This window comes from Myotis nattereri (assembly GCF_964212035.1).
Source record: "Myotis nattereri genome assembly, chromosome: 1".
Lineage (NCBI taxonomy): Eukaryota > Metazoa > Chordata > Mammalia > Chiroptera > Vespertilionidae > Myotis > Myotis nattereri.
The window spans coordinates 228,472,780-228,489,639 of NC_138075.1; the positions used below are offsets into that span (position 1 = coordinate 228,472,780).

At 56.0% G+C, this 16,860-nt stretch overlaps 2 protein-coding genes across 7 annotated transcripts in view; one reads left to right on the forward strand and one right to left on the reverse strand.

Annotated features, from left to right (window-relative positions):
• TBC1D14 (TBC1 domain family member 14) overlaps positions 1-8,293 on the forward strand; it is a 77,926-nt gene extending 69,633 nt beyond the window's left edge. For all 6 annotated transcript variants that reach the window (XM_081098101.1, XM_081098104.1, XM_081098102.1 and 3 more), the window contains 3 exons: positions 2,474-2,583; positions 5,233-5,491; positions 7,082-8,293. In XM_081098101.1, the coding sequence (XP_080954227.1) occupies positions 2,474-2,583; positions 5,233-5,491; positions 7,082-7,147 (435 nt within the window). In that variant the 3' untranslated portion in view covers positions 7,148-8,293. The remainder of the gene's footprint in view (positions 1-2,473; positions 2,584-5,232; positions 5,492-7,081) is intronic.
• Positions 8,294-10,857: 2,564 nt separating this feature from the next.
• On the reverse strand, positions 10,858-16,497 carry CFAP184 (cilia and flagella associated protein 184; the record flags this gene model as incomplete). Its single annotated transcript, XM_081114036.1, has 1 exon — positions 10,858-16,497. One exon carries the CDS (start codon positions 16,495-16,497, stop codon positions 14,752-14,754), a length of 1,746 nt encoding a protein of 581 aa, XP_080970162.1. The 3' UTR covers positions 10,858-14,751.
• Positions 16,498-16,860: the final 363 nt, after the last annotated feature.

Here is a 16,860-nt window from a genome sequence, read left to right on the forward strand (position 1 = left end):
GCACAAACATGCCTGCTTTGTGTGGCGCAGTCTCCTTGTGTGGGCTGCGCATGGATGTGGCGGAGCTGAGCCATCCTGCTGCTCCGTGACGTCGGGGCGCGCTCCGTGCGGTGTGCTCACACACAGACAGGAGAGCCTGTAAGGGCAGCTCCTGTGTGGACGGAGGCAGCAGTGCGTTCAGTGCGTGGCTGGGCACTGGGCAGTCCAGGTTTCATTTACTGAGCTGAATCCGTGCCACGCATTATGCACACAGATGGCTGCGTGGCCCGATGGGGCGGGGAGGCTCCCGTTCAGGGCACACAGCTGGTGAGGGAGGAGCCCAGGCCCCCGTCCTGCCTCCTCAGCCCTGTTCTTTCTGAGGCCAGAGGATGGCGCCCCCTGACAGACCCATCAGCTTTTGCGTTAGTATTGCATTGATTTGCTGAGAGCTGGCTGAGAGTTCTCACCAGTACTGCTAGACCAGCTGATCTGAGCGTTTAGGTCAGCCAGGGATGTTCCCTCTTTAATATCTTAAAGCCTCCTGAGTATTTCCTGTTCAGGCAGTACATACATTAAACAAAAAGTATTTTAAAACTGTTGCCAAGTGGGTGGCTGTTAGGGGAAGTATAATTGGCAGAATTCTTCTGGAAGAAACTTGGTATTAAGTATCAATAGCGGTAAATGGTGTTGGTATGTAATTCTGCTTGTAGGAATCTAAGGAAGTCCAACCCGGGACCAAGCATTAACAAAGATGGTTGTCACACAAGTATTTATAATTATTTATAATAACAGAGATGGTTGTCACACAAGTATTTATAATTATTTAACAATAATTTAAAATTACATTTCGGTGTGAAAGTTGAAGAACTTTAAAAATGGGGTTTAGGGGAATACAGAAGGGTTCGTTGCAATCTGGTGCTAGATCCAGTGCAGTAGCAGTGTTTGCACAGAATCGTGCTCTAAAGAAGTATTTAAGATGAAGTGACACTTTTTTCAAAAGTATATGGAGTGGAACATCTGCCTTAATGGCTCCCATATGTAACTGTAAAAGGACCACAGTTCATAGGGATGATGGAGGATCCTTATTGTTTCTGTTCTTAGGTTTCCTCCAGCGGCACTTACGGTCCTGCCAGCAAGAACTTTTCCCATAGAATAAAATGATTTACATCTAAATAGTTCCTAATTTTGAAGACCCAGTTTTCTCTTTGGCAACATATGATACAAATGTACTGAAGAATTTTAGCCTAATTACTAAGGAAGAAGCAGAGAATCATAATGCTGACTGGACCTTCATTTACAGGAGGGCCTCTCAGTAGCAGCGCTGTTGACTTTGGGACTGGACGCTGTGGTGGAGCTGTCCTGGCATTGAATGGCTTCTCTGGCCTCTACCCGCTGAGTGCCAGGAGCACCTCCCCTCGCTGTAACAACCAAAAACGTCCTCAGACCTAGCCAGATGTCCCCTGGGAGGAGAGTGCCCCATTGGGAACTCTGGTTTACAGAACAACCATTCATTAAGGGGAGCAGGCAGCGCCCGAGAGCACCCTGCCCACATGCCCCCCCGCAGTACACGGAGCAGCCCGCCCGCCCCTCCGCTGGCGCCCTCCCCGTCCAGCAGCAGCGCGGTTCCACACGGCTCCCTGCGCACTGCACCCCACAGGCCCTGCAGGCGGTCGAAAGCCTGTGCTGGTGAAGTGCCGGCTGTGCCCGCCGCTCCTCCCCGCGTTTCCTCCCTCGCTGCTTGCCGGAGCCTTAGCCGGAGCCGGAGCCGGAGCCGGAGCGGTGCTGCCTGGGCCTGGCGAGGCTGGGGGCTGGGAGCGTGGCGTGCATGTGTCAGATTATTCAGCCACGAGTTCCTTCCCGGTCCTAGAGGAGTGACCCTAAAGGCTCCCTTGGCAGAGGGACAGACACGGGTCAGGTCCCGGCCACACGCTCACGTGACCTTCCTGGCAGGCTGTGCACCTTCTCCGGCTGTCAGTTTCCTCTCTGCACCTGGAGGAATAACAACGTGTAGCTCATGGTGTTACTGTGAGGGTGCGCCAGTGCACACCGGCAAACTCGCGATATCTCGGTTCAGCCCCCGACACCACAGGAAGCGGCGTCTCCGCGAGCGGCCCTGGGTTTCTGCTCTCCCGGTGCACACACAGTTCACACTGCGCTGCGGCGGTTCCGGGTGCGGAGACTGTGTCTGAGGCAGTGGGCGCGCCGTTAAAGGGCACGTGACTGCGGAAAGGTCTCACCAGCGTCGGAGCCCGTGGGGTAGGCTCGCTGGGCACGGGACGCCGCAGGGCCTGTGGCGCAGTGAGACGGGCGCGGCGAGGCGAGGCGCTGCTAGAACGGCCTGTGTGCGCCTCGCCGCGCCCGTCAGGACGTGTCACTGGCGATTACACAAGGAGGTGACTGTTGGATTCCGATGGTGTAAGCATGTTGGCTTGTTTTGTAGGTTGGAAACGTGCTGATAATTAGTTTACTGGTGTATTTCACGTTATCTCCCCAGATGTTGACTTATTTTGCCGCATTTGAGGTATTCTTTGAAGAAAATTTGCCGAAATTATTTACTCATTTCAAGAAAAACAGCTTAACTCCAGACATCTACCTAATCGATTGGTGAGTCCGCATTTTTGTTTCCACACCTCCTGCCCCGTGTTCCACTGTCCTCACGGCCAGCCCCTTTCAGGACTCAGCTGCCCGCGCCGCTGCCTCTGTGTCCCCAGCTCCAGCCCCGGTCCTCTGCTGGCACCGTTCACTCTTCCTTGTTACTCTTACTTTCTGTGACCCTACCTGGTCCCTCTGAACTCCTTCAGGGCAGAGTGGTGTCTTGGGCCTGTTTGCTTTCACAGCGCCACTTACCCATTATTAACACGTTAAGCGACCTGTCAGTCGCCGGTGACTGACATACTTTCCGTCCGGAAGACAAAACAGTGCCACTGAGCACCAGGTCTGGCTGTGCCGGGCTCTGCTGGGACCTGGACGGTGGTGGTGTGCAGGACACGGAGCTTGCCTGCAGAGCCTTTCCTAGAGGAAGACATGCCCGTGGGTGCTGTGCTGCACATGAAGTGTGTCTCTGAAGCAGGCGGAGGACAGCGACCCTGGACCCAGCTTAAGGGTCAGAGTGCACAGGGGCAGCGAACATGAGCCCCAGCCCCAGCCTGATAGGGGCACGTGGTGGTGCAGAACTTGCAGGGCTCCAGCAGGTGGCCTGGCGACGCTGGGCCGGAGGGAAGGCTGGAGGGTGGCAGGTGAGAGGTCAGGTCCAGTGTGTGCTGGATGCCACGCTGAGGCGCTTGGGCGGCATTGCAGGGGCAAGGCTTTTGATTGGGCGAAGATGAAGGTGGGTTATCCCCAGAAGTGAGTGTTAGGTTACGTGGGAGACAGGGAAGGCTGTAGGCAGAGGCAGGTTAAGGGAGAAAGACCAGGGTTTGAGCCGAGGCTGCAAAGTGGGTGGAGAAGGGAGTGGAGCGGGGAAAGCGGGGGTGCCCGAGAGATTTGTGGGAATGCAAGAGATGGCCAGGCGCGGTCGCCTGCTCTCCCGGCCCAGCGGGTGAGGGCTCGCAGTGCCCCAGCTGAGGTCAGAAGCACCGAGAGCCAGGTTGGCTTCACAGATGAGAAAGTGGAGGCTCAGCGCCCCTGGGTCCTGCTGCATTTTCTGTGAGGAAAGTTCACTGCAGGGTCTGTCCAGAGTCTCTTGACTTCGGGCCACCTCGCTGCTGCCAGCTGCTCTGACCAGGCCTGGTTTCAGTGGCCGCCGGGACCTGCGTCCCCGACACGCGCCTCCCCGCACAGGGGATGGCCCTCCTCTGGACAGACCTCCCCCGGTTCCCCGTCCTGTAGAGCAAAGCCTGGCCGCCCCCCTGCCCCAGCCTCGGCTTCTCCGCGTGTTCTCCCCTTCGCTGCTTTCGGCTTCTGCCTGGGGCTTCCTGGCTCTTCCTGGGATTTGCCAGGTCTGCTTCTGCCTCAGAGCTTGGGAACCTGGGTGCTTTCCAACCCTTCTCTTGGCTCCTGGCTTCCTCTTCAGGGCTTTCTGCAAATGTCACTTGTCAGTGATGCGTTCTTCCCTGACCATCCTGTTAACAGGTGTGTGTATATGCACGCTCTCACACAACACACATCAGACCGGCCGTCCCTGCCTCCCCCTGCTCGAAGTTAAATCCACACATCCTCACCCCTGGGGACAGGGAATGGTGTTTGTTCGATGCTACAGTGCATCCTCATCACCAAAGGACAGTGACTAGCAGAAGCAGTCTTCAGCCAGCCTGGCGACAGGCTGGCCGCCTCCACAGGAGGGCCCAGAGCTCAGGCGCTAGCGCACGGAGAACGGTACCGCCTGGGTGAGGCCTGAGCACAGGCGCGGGCTCTGACCACAGCTTTCTTGATTGTTCGCATGTTGGCTTCATTCTGTAAAGTTCAGAATATCTAAGTCGTTAATGGAGGCCACACTCATCTGAACTCCAGAATGCTCTGTTCAAGAAATATCTGTTGTCACTCTCCCTCTTATCGCTACTCTATTTTCTGATCACTTTTCACGCGAGACTCTGCTTTTAAGATGTGAGGGCTTGATCTCTGTGAGCGAATGGCAGGAAGAGGTAGGACTGTGGATTGGGTCCATTCTGTTTCATTTTCTGAAAAAGTATCACGTCCTCCAGGTGGAATTGAGAATGCTCTCCAGCTAGAGACTGGAGACAGGGCACCGGGACCTCTCAGCGGCCTTTGGTGCACAGGCTGCCGCCCGGCCACCAGCCACACTGGCCAGGGCGTGGCGATCACAGTTCTTTAAGGGAAGACATACTCGTATTTCATTGCTTCATCTGATGGTTTGCATTGTTAAGATCAGAATTTGTAATCTGCAGTCAAATTTATTTGGAAAAATTTCCTTTGTTCCTTTACTGACCCCTACTGGGAGGAAAGCGTATAGTCCTCTTCACATGCACGTGGACACGGAGTGGTGCATTTCTGTTTGCTGTTCTCAGCCCCTCACCAGACTCTGTGCTCGCTCTGCCTTAGTAACCTCATGTCCAGCGCCTGCCGGCAGCGTAGCTCATAGTCCTGGGTAAATATTTGCTGCATGTGGAAGTAACAGTAGCAGTGATGAGGAATTGTGCTTGTTCTAGATTCCGTGTGAAAGCCAGGCCTCGTGCCCCGCACCCGGCCCCATGTTTGTATCTAAGATGACAGTCAGACTGGGGAGCATGGAGTGGAGCACAGCCGATTCAGGGTTCCCTGTCTGCCAGCCCCCCTGAAGCGCTCCACTCTCTGCAGGATCTTTACCTTGTACAGTAAGTCTCTGCCCCTCGACCTGGCCTGCCGCATCTGGGACGTGTTCTGCCGAGATGGGGAGGAGTTCCTGTTCCGCACGGCCCTGGGTATCCTGAGGCTGTTCGAGGACATCCTGACCAGGATGGACTTCATCCACGTCGCCCAGTTCCTCACCAGGCTGCCCGAGGACCTGCCTGCAGACGAGGTTTTTGCCTCCATCGCTGCAGTTCAGATGCAGAGTCGCAACAAGAAGTGGGCTCAGGTAAGCGGGCCTTTGGGTCCTTCCTTCCTTGGCGCCCTTGTGCAGAGTCCTCTGAGGAGGCAGCCCTCTCGGTGGTTCCTGCGCTGGAGACCTGGCTCTGAGGCCGGCTCTGCCAAGGGGCCTGTCAGATGCAGGGGCCGAGGCACCTCAGCCTCCACCCTTTCTGCAGCCCTGGGAGGCCAGCTGGTTTGTCCTCACGGTGCCCCTGCGTGGCAGACAGCATGTGTCACCCCCTTAAAATGCCTGAGACGGAAGCCACAGGGACTGGCACTCGCCCAGCCCCTCCTCCCGGAGTGGTGCTCCCAGACGAGGTCCTGCCCCCGCTTCCCTGGGCTGCGTTACTCCTTCACCTTCCCACACGTGCAGTCACGGCTGCTGCTCTTCCTTCCAAGTCCCAGGTGCTTCCCTGTGGCCACCCCCCACACCCACCCATACACAGAGCCCATAAACACACACACACACAATTCCCATACACCCATACACACACCTGATACACACACACAACATCATACACAGACAACCCCCCCACACCTACCCACAGCCACACATACCCTACACACACAGCCACACACACTCCCACCCCCGCCACATACATACACACACCCGCGCGCGCGCGCGCACACACACACACACAAAGAGGGAAGGATCAAACCCAGATCTGATATTTTGCTTCATATACTTTAGGAACTAAGTAAAAATTACTGGTTAAAATGAGGTCAGAGTTTATTGGACACCATAGTGGGCTAGTGATAGGAGTTAGCTTGCTGGGGCGGGGGGGAAGGGGAGGAGGGGTGAGCACCATGGAGTTCCACACAGCTCCGACAGGGGGCATTGTGGTCTGGGCACAGTCCTACAGGCTGTACCCAAGGGAAGACCTGGTGAGCTTTACAAACAGGTGGGTATTTGTTTGGGTGGCAGTGCTGTTTGTGCAGAGGTGGGGGCAGCTTTTATCTGTCATCAGTCCTTGGTGCCCCCTTTGAGACTTAAACATTCCTGCTTTCCCTGTGGCTTGTACGGACAGTGGCGGTGCCTGGCCGCTGGTGGGTCAGCACCGGAGCTCCCTGGGTCCCTGGGTTTGGAAGTCAGACAGATGTGGGTTTGAGCCGGTGAGCTGTTTGGGAGCAAGTCACATCTGTGGGCGCTGTTGCTCAGGTGCCTTACGATAGGGGTTACCTTGATGGGGGTACCTTCCTGTGCTGCTGGTGCGGAGTAAACAGCTGTGAGGGGCGCCTGTGGAGTGAGGGATTCAAGAACTATAGCTGTTGTCATTGCTGTCATTAAGCAATCACAGCGGGAAGTAATATTTATAAAACAAAGGTGTTAACTAAGCACTGAGAGCAGAGAGGAGGGAGCCTGGCCCCTTGGGAAGCTCAGGAAGGAGGGAGCAGCTGGCTTCGCAGTGGGGAGCACGGGGCGATGTGAGGGAGAGCCCTGCACCCCGTCTTGTGGCTGGTGGGACGGGTGGGAGGGCATTGGTGCAGAGATGGCCTGATGGTCTCCACGTCGGAGAGGTGCGCGGGTGCCGGTGTGGAGCAGCAGAGGGGAGGTAGCCCCTGGGACCTGTGGTCAGTGGGTGCCCTGTGATTCCAGGTGCTGACGGCATTGCAGAGGGACAGCCGGGAGATGGAGAAAGGAAGCCCGTCGCTCAGACACTGAGGCGGCAGGCGGACTCTCGCTCGGCACCGGAGCAGAGCTGCCAGCGCACCCGTGCTGTTTGGGGCGGACACACTCGGAGCTGAGAACGGGGGCTGTTTTCCTGTTTGGTTCCTGGAACTGCAGTTGGCCTTAAAACAAACCAAACTTTTAAAGGATTAAACCAAGGCTCAGCCTTAAGAAGCTCAGTGGAATGATGGCCTAGCACTGACATGGCAACCACTGCACACTGCATGGTTTAAAAGTAGGGCGGCGGCTCTCCCCTTTCCAGCAAACATAATTAAATTGCGCTGCTTCTATGTCACTACCGCCAGGGCGTAGTCTTTCTTAGCCGAGGTGCATGAGAAGGTGTTTGGGAGACCTCAGAGATGTTACTGGCCCTTGGTTACCTATTTTGATAGGAAAGGGATTGCTGATTTAGTTACTGAGGTAATCGCTCCAGAGACAGGTCCAGTTGTTAAAGCCCACCTACCAAAGATGCATTAAGGCGCACGCGCTCTCGTGGACGCCCTGGGACTCACCTGCCCTCGGAGTGACGTCTTACCATGTTGCCTTGACAGTCACAGCGCCAGGGCTGACATGCACGCGTAGGCCCAGCAGGAGCCCTGCGCTCCCAGAGGTCGCCCGGCCCCTGTGGGGCAATGGAGGGACGGGGAGCAGGAGGAGCTCTGCACACAGAAGGCCCCAGGCGGCAGAGACAACCCTGAAGCCGATGGAAACAGAATGGACACCGTCTCCCTTGAAGTCACAGCGTGTTAAGCCTGCCCTGCTCATTAGTGTGCAGGCACGGACAGCACAGTGAGTGTGTGTGTGTGTCTGTGTGGCCCTGCTCTCGTGCTCTGACAGACTGCTCCTCTGTCCTTTGTCACCTGGACGGCAGCGGCAGCCCTGAGTGCCTGTTTCCTCCTCGCACATTTGGCTTAAAGATGGACTCTCCTGAGGACCGAGAAGCGAGCCACGCATATCCAGTGGCCCAGAGAGTCCTGTCACATTTTCAGTGTCCTTACCGTCAACCCTCCCATTCTAGCTGGTTCCCCAAGTTCATGAGCACCTCTTTTGTTCTAGATTTTCCTTGATGAATTTTGAGAACTTTGTATTAGGGACTTTGGTTATCCAACTTCAATAAATGAATAGTTTTTGCACAAAGTAGTCCAAAGGACCGGCACCTCTCTATGGAAACAGGTTCCCACAGGATAATCTGTTGGCGTGTTGATATCTGGGGGTGTGGGCGACCCGGCGGCAGGGCACCAGCAGCCGTGCGGTGCATGCTGGGGTCTGGCTCTGGCCTTTCTCGGCTGGACTCCCAGCCCAGGGAGCATCCCCTACCCGCCGGGCTGGTCCTGTGTCTGATGTTGGGAGTGCCCTCAGCTTCCAGTGTGTAACCTGCAACGAGGAGCCCTGGGGGGGGGGGGGGGGCGGTGGTGAAGCTGGCTGTGCGCTGCTTGATAGGTTTTCTGTGTTTGCCGTGTCCGCTGATGACACTTGCAGTGCAATAGTGAGTTGCCAGCCAGTGGCTGCCCTCGTGCCTCTGTCCTGGCTGCGCTCTGTGCGTCCTTTCCCCGGAATTGCCTTTGTTCCCTGTCTCCCATGCATTCCCCAGGGCAGCTGCAGAGCAGCATGGAAGCCACTCTCTGCCTCAGCCTTTAGTGCTGACTCGCTGACCTCTGGGAGGAGATCTGCCTGCGCCTTCCAGACAGAGCAGCCGGTCCTGACACCCCGATGCTGAATGTCACCCGACTGAGCCACTGCGCAGAGGCGCCCGTTCCTTCCATGGCGTGCTTCCTGTTCCTGAGACCTGCACCTTTTCTTACCGCCCATAGGCTGTTCCTTCTGTCGTGACAGGAAGTGGTGCAGCCGGCGGTGGGGCCCTCAGAGTGCATCTGTGCATTCAGACCCAGCCCTGAACGGGTTTCGTCGGCTTGAACCTCTTTGGATAGCAATTTGCATTAAGTTTTTGGGTTGTTTTAATCCTCACCTGAGGATATTTTTTCCGTTGATGTCTAGAGAGAGTGGAAGAGAATGGAGGGAGGGAGGGAGGGAGAGAGAGAGAAGCAACCAAGTGAGACACATTGATTGATTGGTTACCCCCCCCCCCCCCCGTCCCCCCGGCCCCAGGTGCCCGACAGGGGCTGGGGAACCTGCAGCCAAGGTACGTACCCTTGACCAAGAATCGAACCTGCAGCCCTTCCGTCCACAGGCCAACACTCTAACCACTGAGCACCGGCCAGAGCTGCATTGCATTTTTAAACAAGATTCCATGTCATCAGAATACTTATAAGTCTCTAGTTCAGAAGGTTTTTGTGACCTGCTCAGGGACCCTGTGAGGGCTGGCTGGCTGGCTCTGTCCCCTTCAGAGCCCAGGAAGTTCTCATCCGCGTCAGAGCACGTGGCCCCTGCACAGAGGACTGCTTCCGGGCTCAGGGCTGTGCTGCTCCACTTGCCAGTATCCGTTAAGAAAACTGGGAACAAACCTGGAGGCCCACCCTCGGCGCCCACACCTCCCGCCCGCGGCCTGGACCGGGTGCAGCCGCCCAGGCCTCGGGGCCTCCTCTAGAGCCAGGCTTCCCTGTACAAGAGCCTTCTTAGCTGCTCAGTGTGACTATTTTAAATAGTTTGCTGGTAGAAAATGTCTGCTAACACTTGATACATACCATGTTTTCATTGCTGTACAGTTAGCCTTTGATCTTATGTAGTAAAGTGTATCAAATCAGGACTTTTTGAATTGTAAATATATGGTTTTATTAAATAAAACTCATGTAAAATTGTTACTTATATTCCCTGTAGTCGGGTTTAAAATTGAAGTTCTTACCGTAAAGTATGGCAAATATTTGACTTGGAGTGTTATGCTGTTCCAGTATTTCAAACATCACTTAAAAGGATCGTTGAGATCAAAAGGATGGTACCGTTGGGGTAATTTGGTTAAGGGGTTCAGGAATTTAGTGCGCCCCTTCCAAGCTGAAGGGGAGCCCTGGACTGGCTGCCCCCTCAAACTTGACTCTGCCCCCAGCTGTAGCATTTCCCACTAGTCTGCCACTCACCTGCCCCCACTCCTGAGCCTGCACCCTGCCTGTCAGGTCCCCACTTCCCCAGAAACTGCTTGGAGCCTGTCAGCCAGGTGCTGACGTCCAGCCCCTGCCCCTCACCTTCCCCTCCCCCCGAACCCCCCCATCAGCGGGCGCCCTGGGCTCTCCCCTGGGCTAGTGTGGGCCCGGTTCCTGTCTGTGGAGCGGACATCATTAATACTGCCCTTTAAGGGGTGGCTGAAGCGATCCTCAGGGTCACCAGGCAGTGGGAGTAATCCTGTGGGTCACACGGGGGTGCCTGGGGGGTACCTGTCAGGCCAGAACAGGAGGCCCAGGAGGGAGCCCTGAGGGCTGCGCTCTCGTGTTTGTCCCGTGACTGTCCCAGATGCTGCCACCCCCTGTCCACCCCTCACAGCACCTCAGCCTCCATGCCTGTCCTGGGAGTATGCCCCCTGGGCCCGCTCCCCACCCATCCTCACGGAGACTGGGACCAGCAGCTCTGGGGCATCCACTCCGATGTCTTTGGCCCCACATGGTGCCCAGCAGCCCCACCTTTCCCACCAGTGAACTGCTTCGCTCCGGCCGCCGCCGTTTCTCTTCTCCACAGGCTGCGTGCGAGGTGAGCGATGGATGGGTGGTCACGGTTGTTAATGTAAAAACCATTGAAACCTGTGAAGAATTTTTGTGAGTTTATTTGAGCCAAACTGTGGACATATGCCGGGAAGCAGAACCTCAACGAATTGAGATAATGCTCCGGAGAATGGAAGGGTTACATCTGTATTTATACATTTGCAATCAAAGGAGGGACGTAGGTGGGTTACATGGAATTCACTGGTGACAGATTAAGGAGGAGGGATAAAGCAAAGCAGGGAAACCCCTGGGATTGGATAAAAAGTAAACTGATGGACACATACTTAGGTGGGTGCAGGAACAATTAACATGATAATGAAGGAATTGGTGGTCTCTGTCCTGGCGCCCAGCACATTTGGTTGTGCCCCAGGGGCTCCAGAAAAAGGGAAGTTACAAGTTACCCAGACATTTCAAGGGTGTGTTATCACAGATGCAAAAAGACAGGCTCCGTTAAGGTAAAGGTTGACCTCGTCAGTGAAGATACCGGCCCAGGACGTAACTGCCCACCGTCACTGCTTTAGCTGAAGTTTAATTTCAGACCGTCCTTTGTGGTGACTTTAGTCTCTGAGTTTGCAAGACCGCCATGCAGGCCTCCCTGAGCCGGTCTGGTCAGCATGTGGCCCCTTTCGTCCACACGGTTGTGGTCACATCGCTGGTGGCCACCCCTGTATTAAGTGCTCTGTGACCTCATGTCTCTACAGCTGCTCTGTCATTGTGCCCATTTCACAGGTGTGACTCAAGTGATCTGCCGGGGCTCCCGCAGCCAGTGCGTGGCAGGGCTGGGTTCCCCCTGGTCTGTGGCCCCCAGCCCCTGTGCAGACACACCCTCCCAGAGAGCCCGCTTGCCCCCAGGCCTGGGCAGCCTGCCTCCTCCGCTCCACGTTCCACAGGCAGGGTTTGGGGTGAGGCCTGGAGTCACTCGCTCCCCAGAGCCCCTCCTGTGTGCCAGGCTGGCCCCAGGCCAGCTCCTGGGCACCGGCCTCAGGGTCTTGCAGGAGCAGTGGGGGTAGAAGTTGGCGAATGTTTTCCTAATTGAAACTGGGGGGAGGAGCTCCAAGTTCAAAAGCCAGCACCTGAAGCGTGGGAGCCTGCCATGAAGGCAGGTTGGAGGACACTGCAGCAGGTGGGCGGAGAGGCAGGGTGACACCAAGGTGGACTAGGGATGAGCTGTTGGCCACCAGCTGGACCAGAGGAAGGGTATCTCGGGTGGACTGGCAGAGGAAGCCTTGATGGGCAGTGTGAAGCTCAGGCCCCCTCGTGCCCCTCCTGCCCCCCGCCCCAGGGCTCAGCACGATCTCAGGTCCCAGGGATCCCGGAGCTGCCCCGCTCCTCCCTGCAGCCTGCTTGCTCTAGGACGGCTACTCCCGCACGGCCATGCCAAGGCCCAGCTTCCCGATGCCTGAGCCCTGGAGGTTCCCTGTGGATGGAGGGGCAGGGCCTCTGCCCATTTCAACAGCCCTTCTTAAACAGCTCAAAAATAAACCCAGGTTTAAGGAGCAGTTAGCCGAAGGTGAGGAGCAGCATTGTAATTCTCTAAGCATCGTTTTCCTTTTCTGCAAACAAGGTAAAAAGGGTATCCAACATCTTTGTTTTGTTAAGTAAAAGTGGGTTTTATAATTTTTTTTTCTTTTTTGCTCAATCCTTCCGCACCCCCTGACCCCAACCCCTGAGAGCTGTCTGCCTGCTCGCTCTCTCTGAGTCTGTCTTTCTTTTGCTTATTAGTTCAGTTTGTTCATTAGATTCCACATATGAGTGAGATCATATGGTGCTTGTCTTTGTCTGGCTTATTTCACTTAGCATAATGCTCTCAAGGTCCATCCATGCTGTCGCAAAGGGTAAAATTTTCTTTTTTTATGGCCGAGTAGTATTCCATTGAGATTAAAAGCTCTTGTATAATCTATTTAGAAACAGCCTTGTGAAGTAACCAGCATTGTCTCCTAATTAACGGTAACATTGTAGCAGTGATAGAACCTGAGCGGCACTGGTAGCCGTGCCCCTAAAGCGAGGCCAGCACAGCGGCTAGAGTGTCAGCCCTCGGACCAAACTCTTTCTGAAATTCAATGGGAAAAATACCCTTGGGTGAGGATTGGCAACAAAAGCCAATGCCAGCCTTACGCTTCTTGTATCTTGGCACTCAGACCTGCCTGATGCGGAGGCCACGGCCGATGCGGGTGTTAGGTTCGACCTGGATAATTGCTAACGTGGCAAAGTCAGCTGAGGACACCTCTTCCCCTCTTGTGAGCCTAAGGGATGGGCGCTGACAAAGGCCATTTGCTTGGTGAAGGCACCAGGCATATTGATAGTTGCACTCGGAAGTCTCCCAACCACAGAGCCACCCAGTGTTGCTTTTTGTATGAGGCTCAAAGAAGAGAATGTTCTGTTGCCAGCGATGTACTCCTTCACTGTGGCGCCGATGAACAGGTAGAGAAAAGACAGAACTTGTAGAGGATGAGGAGAGTGGCAGTAGGAAGTGAAGCTCTTCCCTCCCCTCAGGGTTACGTCTGTGTGGTAGGATTAGTATATATGATAACACGTGTATTCAAGATGTGGGATGTAAAAAGAAATTTCAATCAACCTTTATTGCCATCAAAGGAAAAACACTTTAAAACAAAATGCATCAAAGTTATTGGGACATTCCCCGGACCAGCGGAGTCATCTGCTTTGAGTGGGGTTTCTGCCATTCTTAAAAGGTATTTAGCACCAAAAAATAGATCACCCTTGAGATGCACTCAAGGTTAGAGATAAGGGAATACTTTTAATCCCAGATCCGCACATCTCAAAATTTAACCTAAGATTAAGAAGAAATAAAACCGCCCAACCAGTGTGGCTCAGTTGGTTCAGTGTCGTCCCATGAGTCTGGAGTTCACGGTTCAAGTCCTGGTGAGGGGCACAGGCCGTGTTACAGGCTTGATCCCGGTGAGGGGTATGCAGGAGGCAGCCCATTGATGTTTCTCTCTCATCAATGTTTCTAGCTCTCTGTCCTTCTCCCTTCCTCTCTCTGAAATCAATAAAACCATATTTTTTTTAAAAAAAAAATAAAACCAAGCCCCTAGCTTCAAAAGCATTACCCCCACCCCTAAAAATGTTAATCACCAATTCTGAGTTAAGGAGCTGGGCCTCAGCTATTTCTTGCATTAACACGAGGAATGATAGGCATTTTAGCGTATGATACAGAGTAAAACCACGTGCAGAGTGGGGTCCCGTTGCCTCGCCGTAAACAAGAGGCTTATGGGCAGTTGGCACTCCCCACTCCATACATATTGCACCTGGCAAAACACAGCCCCCGCTGTCTTCACTAGAAAACAAACCTTCATTTATTGGGGGAGATCAATGCTTTCCTGTAGAGGGCCCAAGAAAACAGTTCATTAGACTTGAAGACTGCCATTGAGCCAGAAACAAACTTCCACTGCTCAGAAGACTGAGCCTTTCACTGAGCAAAGGGGAGATGAACACCAGCCCTTCCTCTGTGTCATTTCCCGTTTCCTGGATGTTTTATTACCCCAGAAGCGAGGTTCATCTAAGGGAGTCATGAGGTTTGAATTGAAACTGACTCGGGAGTGCACAGTTTAACAAATGCAGAGATTTAATAATCAGCACAGGAACTGGGGACATCCTGCCCACTGGCTGCCGCTCCGACATGGGGGAGGGGCAGTTCTCCTTAGCATCAGGTCGCTGAGATGATGGAGTCGCTCAGATATAAAAGACTCTCGACAGTGTTTCACGAGAAGGGGGCACACCACCTGCTGTTTGTTCCTCTGGACCTGCTTTGCTTGACCCCATAATAAAACCCACTGCTAACCCAATTTTGTGCCCAGCACTCACTCATTTCGAAGCTGAAAGAGTATGAGATAAATACAAAATGTAGTTCCATCCTAAATATCACAAGCTTTTTAAAGAATGGCAACACATGAGAATAAAAGTTAACTGATAATAGCGTCTGCCGAGGTGAGCCCGTCAGGAGGGGAGGAAGGCCCTGGCTTCCCGGATCTTCTGCTTCACCCCCCGGCAGGACAGAGCCAGGCCAGCGTGGTGGCGCTGCAGGTTTTCCAAGTGCTGCTGGAGCTGTTCGGTCCTGCCCACCTTCTCCTCCATGTCCCGGAGGAGAGACTCCTTGCCCAGGAGCCCACACCTCTGGTTCAGCTTGATGTTGTCAAGCCGCAGGTTGTCTCGAGCTTGCTTCGTCTTGGTCAGGATGTCCCTCCTTAGGGCCACCTGAGCCTCGACCTCCAAAAGCTGCGCCTTTTTGCTCATATTTTCAATATCCACAAAGTGCAACTTCTCCTTCACGTGGGTGATGATTTGCACATTGTTGTTCACCTTGCCGTGCAGTTTCAAAAGCTCCTCGTTTCGCTCCTCCACTTTCTCATTGAAGGTCTGGTTCTCAATCTTCAGCTGCTCAAAGTCGATGAGGAGCAAGCCGCCCGACGTGCCCTCCTGGGTCCGCATCCTGGTTTCAAAATGCACGAGGCTCTGCTTCAGCTGCACGTTCTCCAGCCGCACGGCGCTCATCTCCCTCTCCTTCTTGTCCTCCAGCGCCTGGATCTGCTCCACCTCCCGCAGGGCGGCCTGGCGACCGCCCCTCAGCCGACAGCTGCCCATGGCCTGCAGCACCACCTGCTTCTTGAGTGCCTGGAACCGTCGCCATTCCTTCTCCACCCTGGAGACCTTCTCCTTGCACTGCTGCTTCAGCTGGTCCAGCTCCTGGTGGTACCAGTCCAGGTCGTCGGCCTCTTGCTTCCTGAGCTCCTCCAGCAGGGCCAGATAGTGGAGGTAGGCTTCCTCCTTCTCGGGGGCCTCGGGCTCCGCGCCCTTCTCGGGCACCTCGGCCGCTTCCAGGCCCTTCTTCTTGCGCAGCGCCTCGTAGATCTTGTGCTGCAGGTAGATGTTGTAGCGCTGGTAGTGGCTCCGCTCCACCCTCAGGGTGCGGTACTGCTCCAGGAGCTCGGAGCGCAGCTGCAGCTCCTGCTGCCTCTGCACCTCCTCGGTCCACTCCAACTCCTCATCCTTGAGCTCCTCGTCCAGCCCCTTCTCACTTCCTTCCACGCTCTTCCTCGCGCTCACCTCGCTCTCCACCACCTCCTCCTCCTCCTCCTCCTCCTCCAGCTCCTCGCGCTCAGCCTCCGGGACGGGCGCAGCCTCCTCCTGGCTGGTCGCGGACCGCCGCACGGAAGCCTGCGACGAGGCGGACCGCCGCACCGAAGCCTGCGACGAGGCGGACCGCCGCACCGAAGCCTGCGACGAGGCTTTCTTACTCCTCGCCTCCTCGGGTGTCTCCGCCTCTTCCTCCTCGGGCGCCTCTTCGCTCTTCTCGGGTTCCTCGGGCCCGGGCCCGCCTTCGGACCCCGGCTCGGCTGGCTCCTCGGTCGGCTTCTCAGGCTCAGGCTCGGCCTCGGCCTCGGCCGGCCGCTCCCGCTCTCCGGGCCCCTCTCGCTCTCCGGGCCCCTCAGCTTCGGTGGCCAACGGCCCTTCCCCGAGCTCGGCGAGCTCGGCCGGCTTGTCCGACTCGGCCGGCTCCGGGGGCTCGGCGGGCTCGACCGCGGCGGAACTTCTCTCCGAAGGCTCTACGGCTACCGGCTCCGCGGGCTCGGCTGGGGACTGGGGGCCAGAGCTGGCCTTGACCCCGGACGGCCGCGGGGCCAGGCTCGCCACATCTCCGTATTCCTTCTCCGAGTCCCCAGGGTGTTCCGAGTGGCCTTCCATCTTTCCCGGACTCGGCCTGCGCAGCTGAGCGCAGCTCCCGGCTGTCCGGTTTCCAGGGGCAACCAGGGGCGCTCGCGGTGGGCGCGGCGATTGGCTAGGCGTCCGACCGACATCCCGCCCCTTCTCCCCGCCTTCTAGCAGATCAAAACCAATGGGAGTCCGCTGTCGGACGACTGACGGCGTTGATTGGGAGATGGCGTAGGCTCGCGCCGAGAAGGGCGTGGCGCGCCCGCCGGGCTTGCTTTCCGCCTGTTTCCCAGCGCCCGGGAAGGGGCGTGGCGTCGGGAGGCGCTGGGCGGGGCGGGCGGCCCGCGCGAGGGGCGCGCAGGCGCAGAGCGTCGGGCCGAGCCCCCGCGCGGTGGC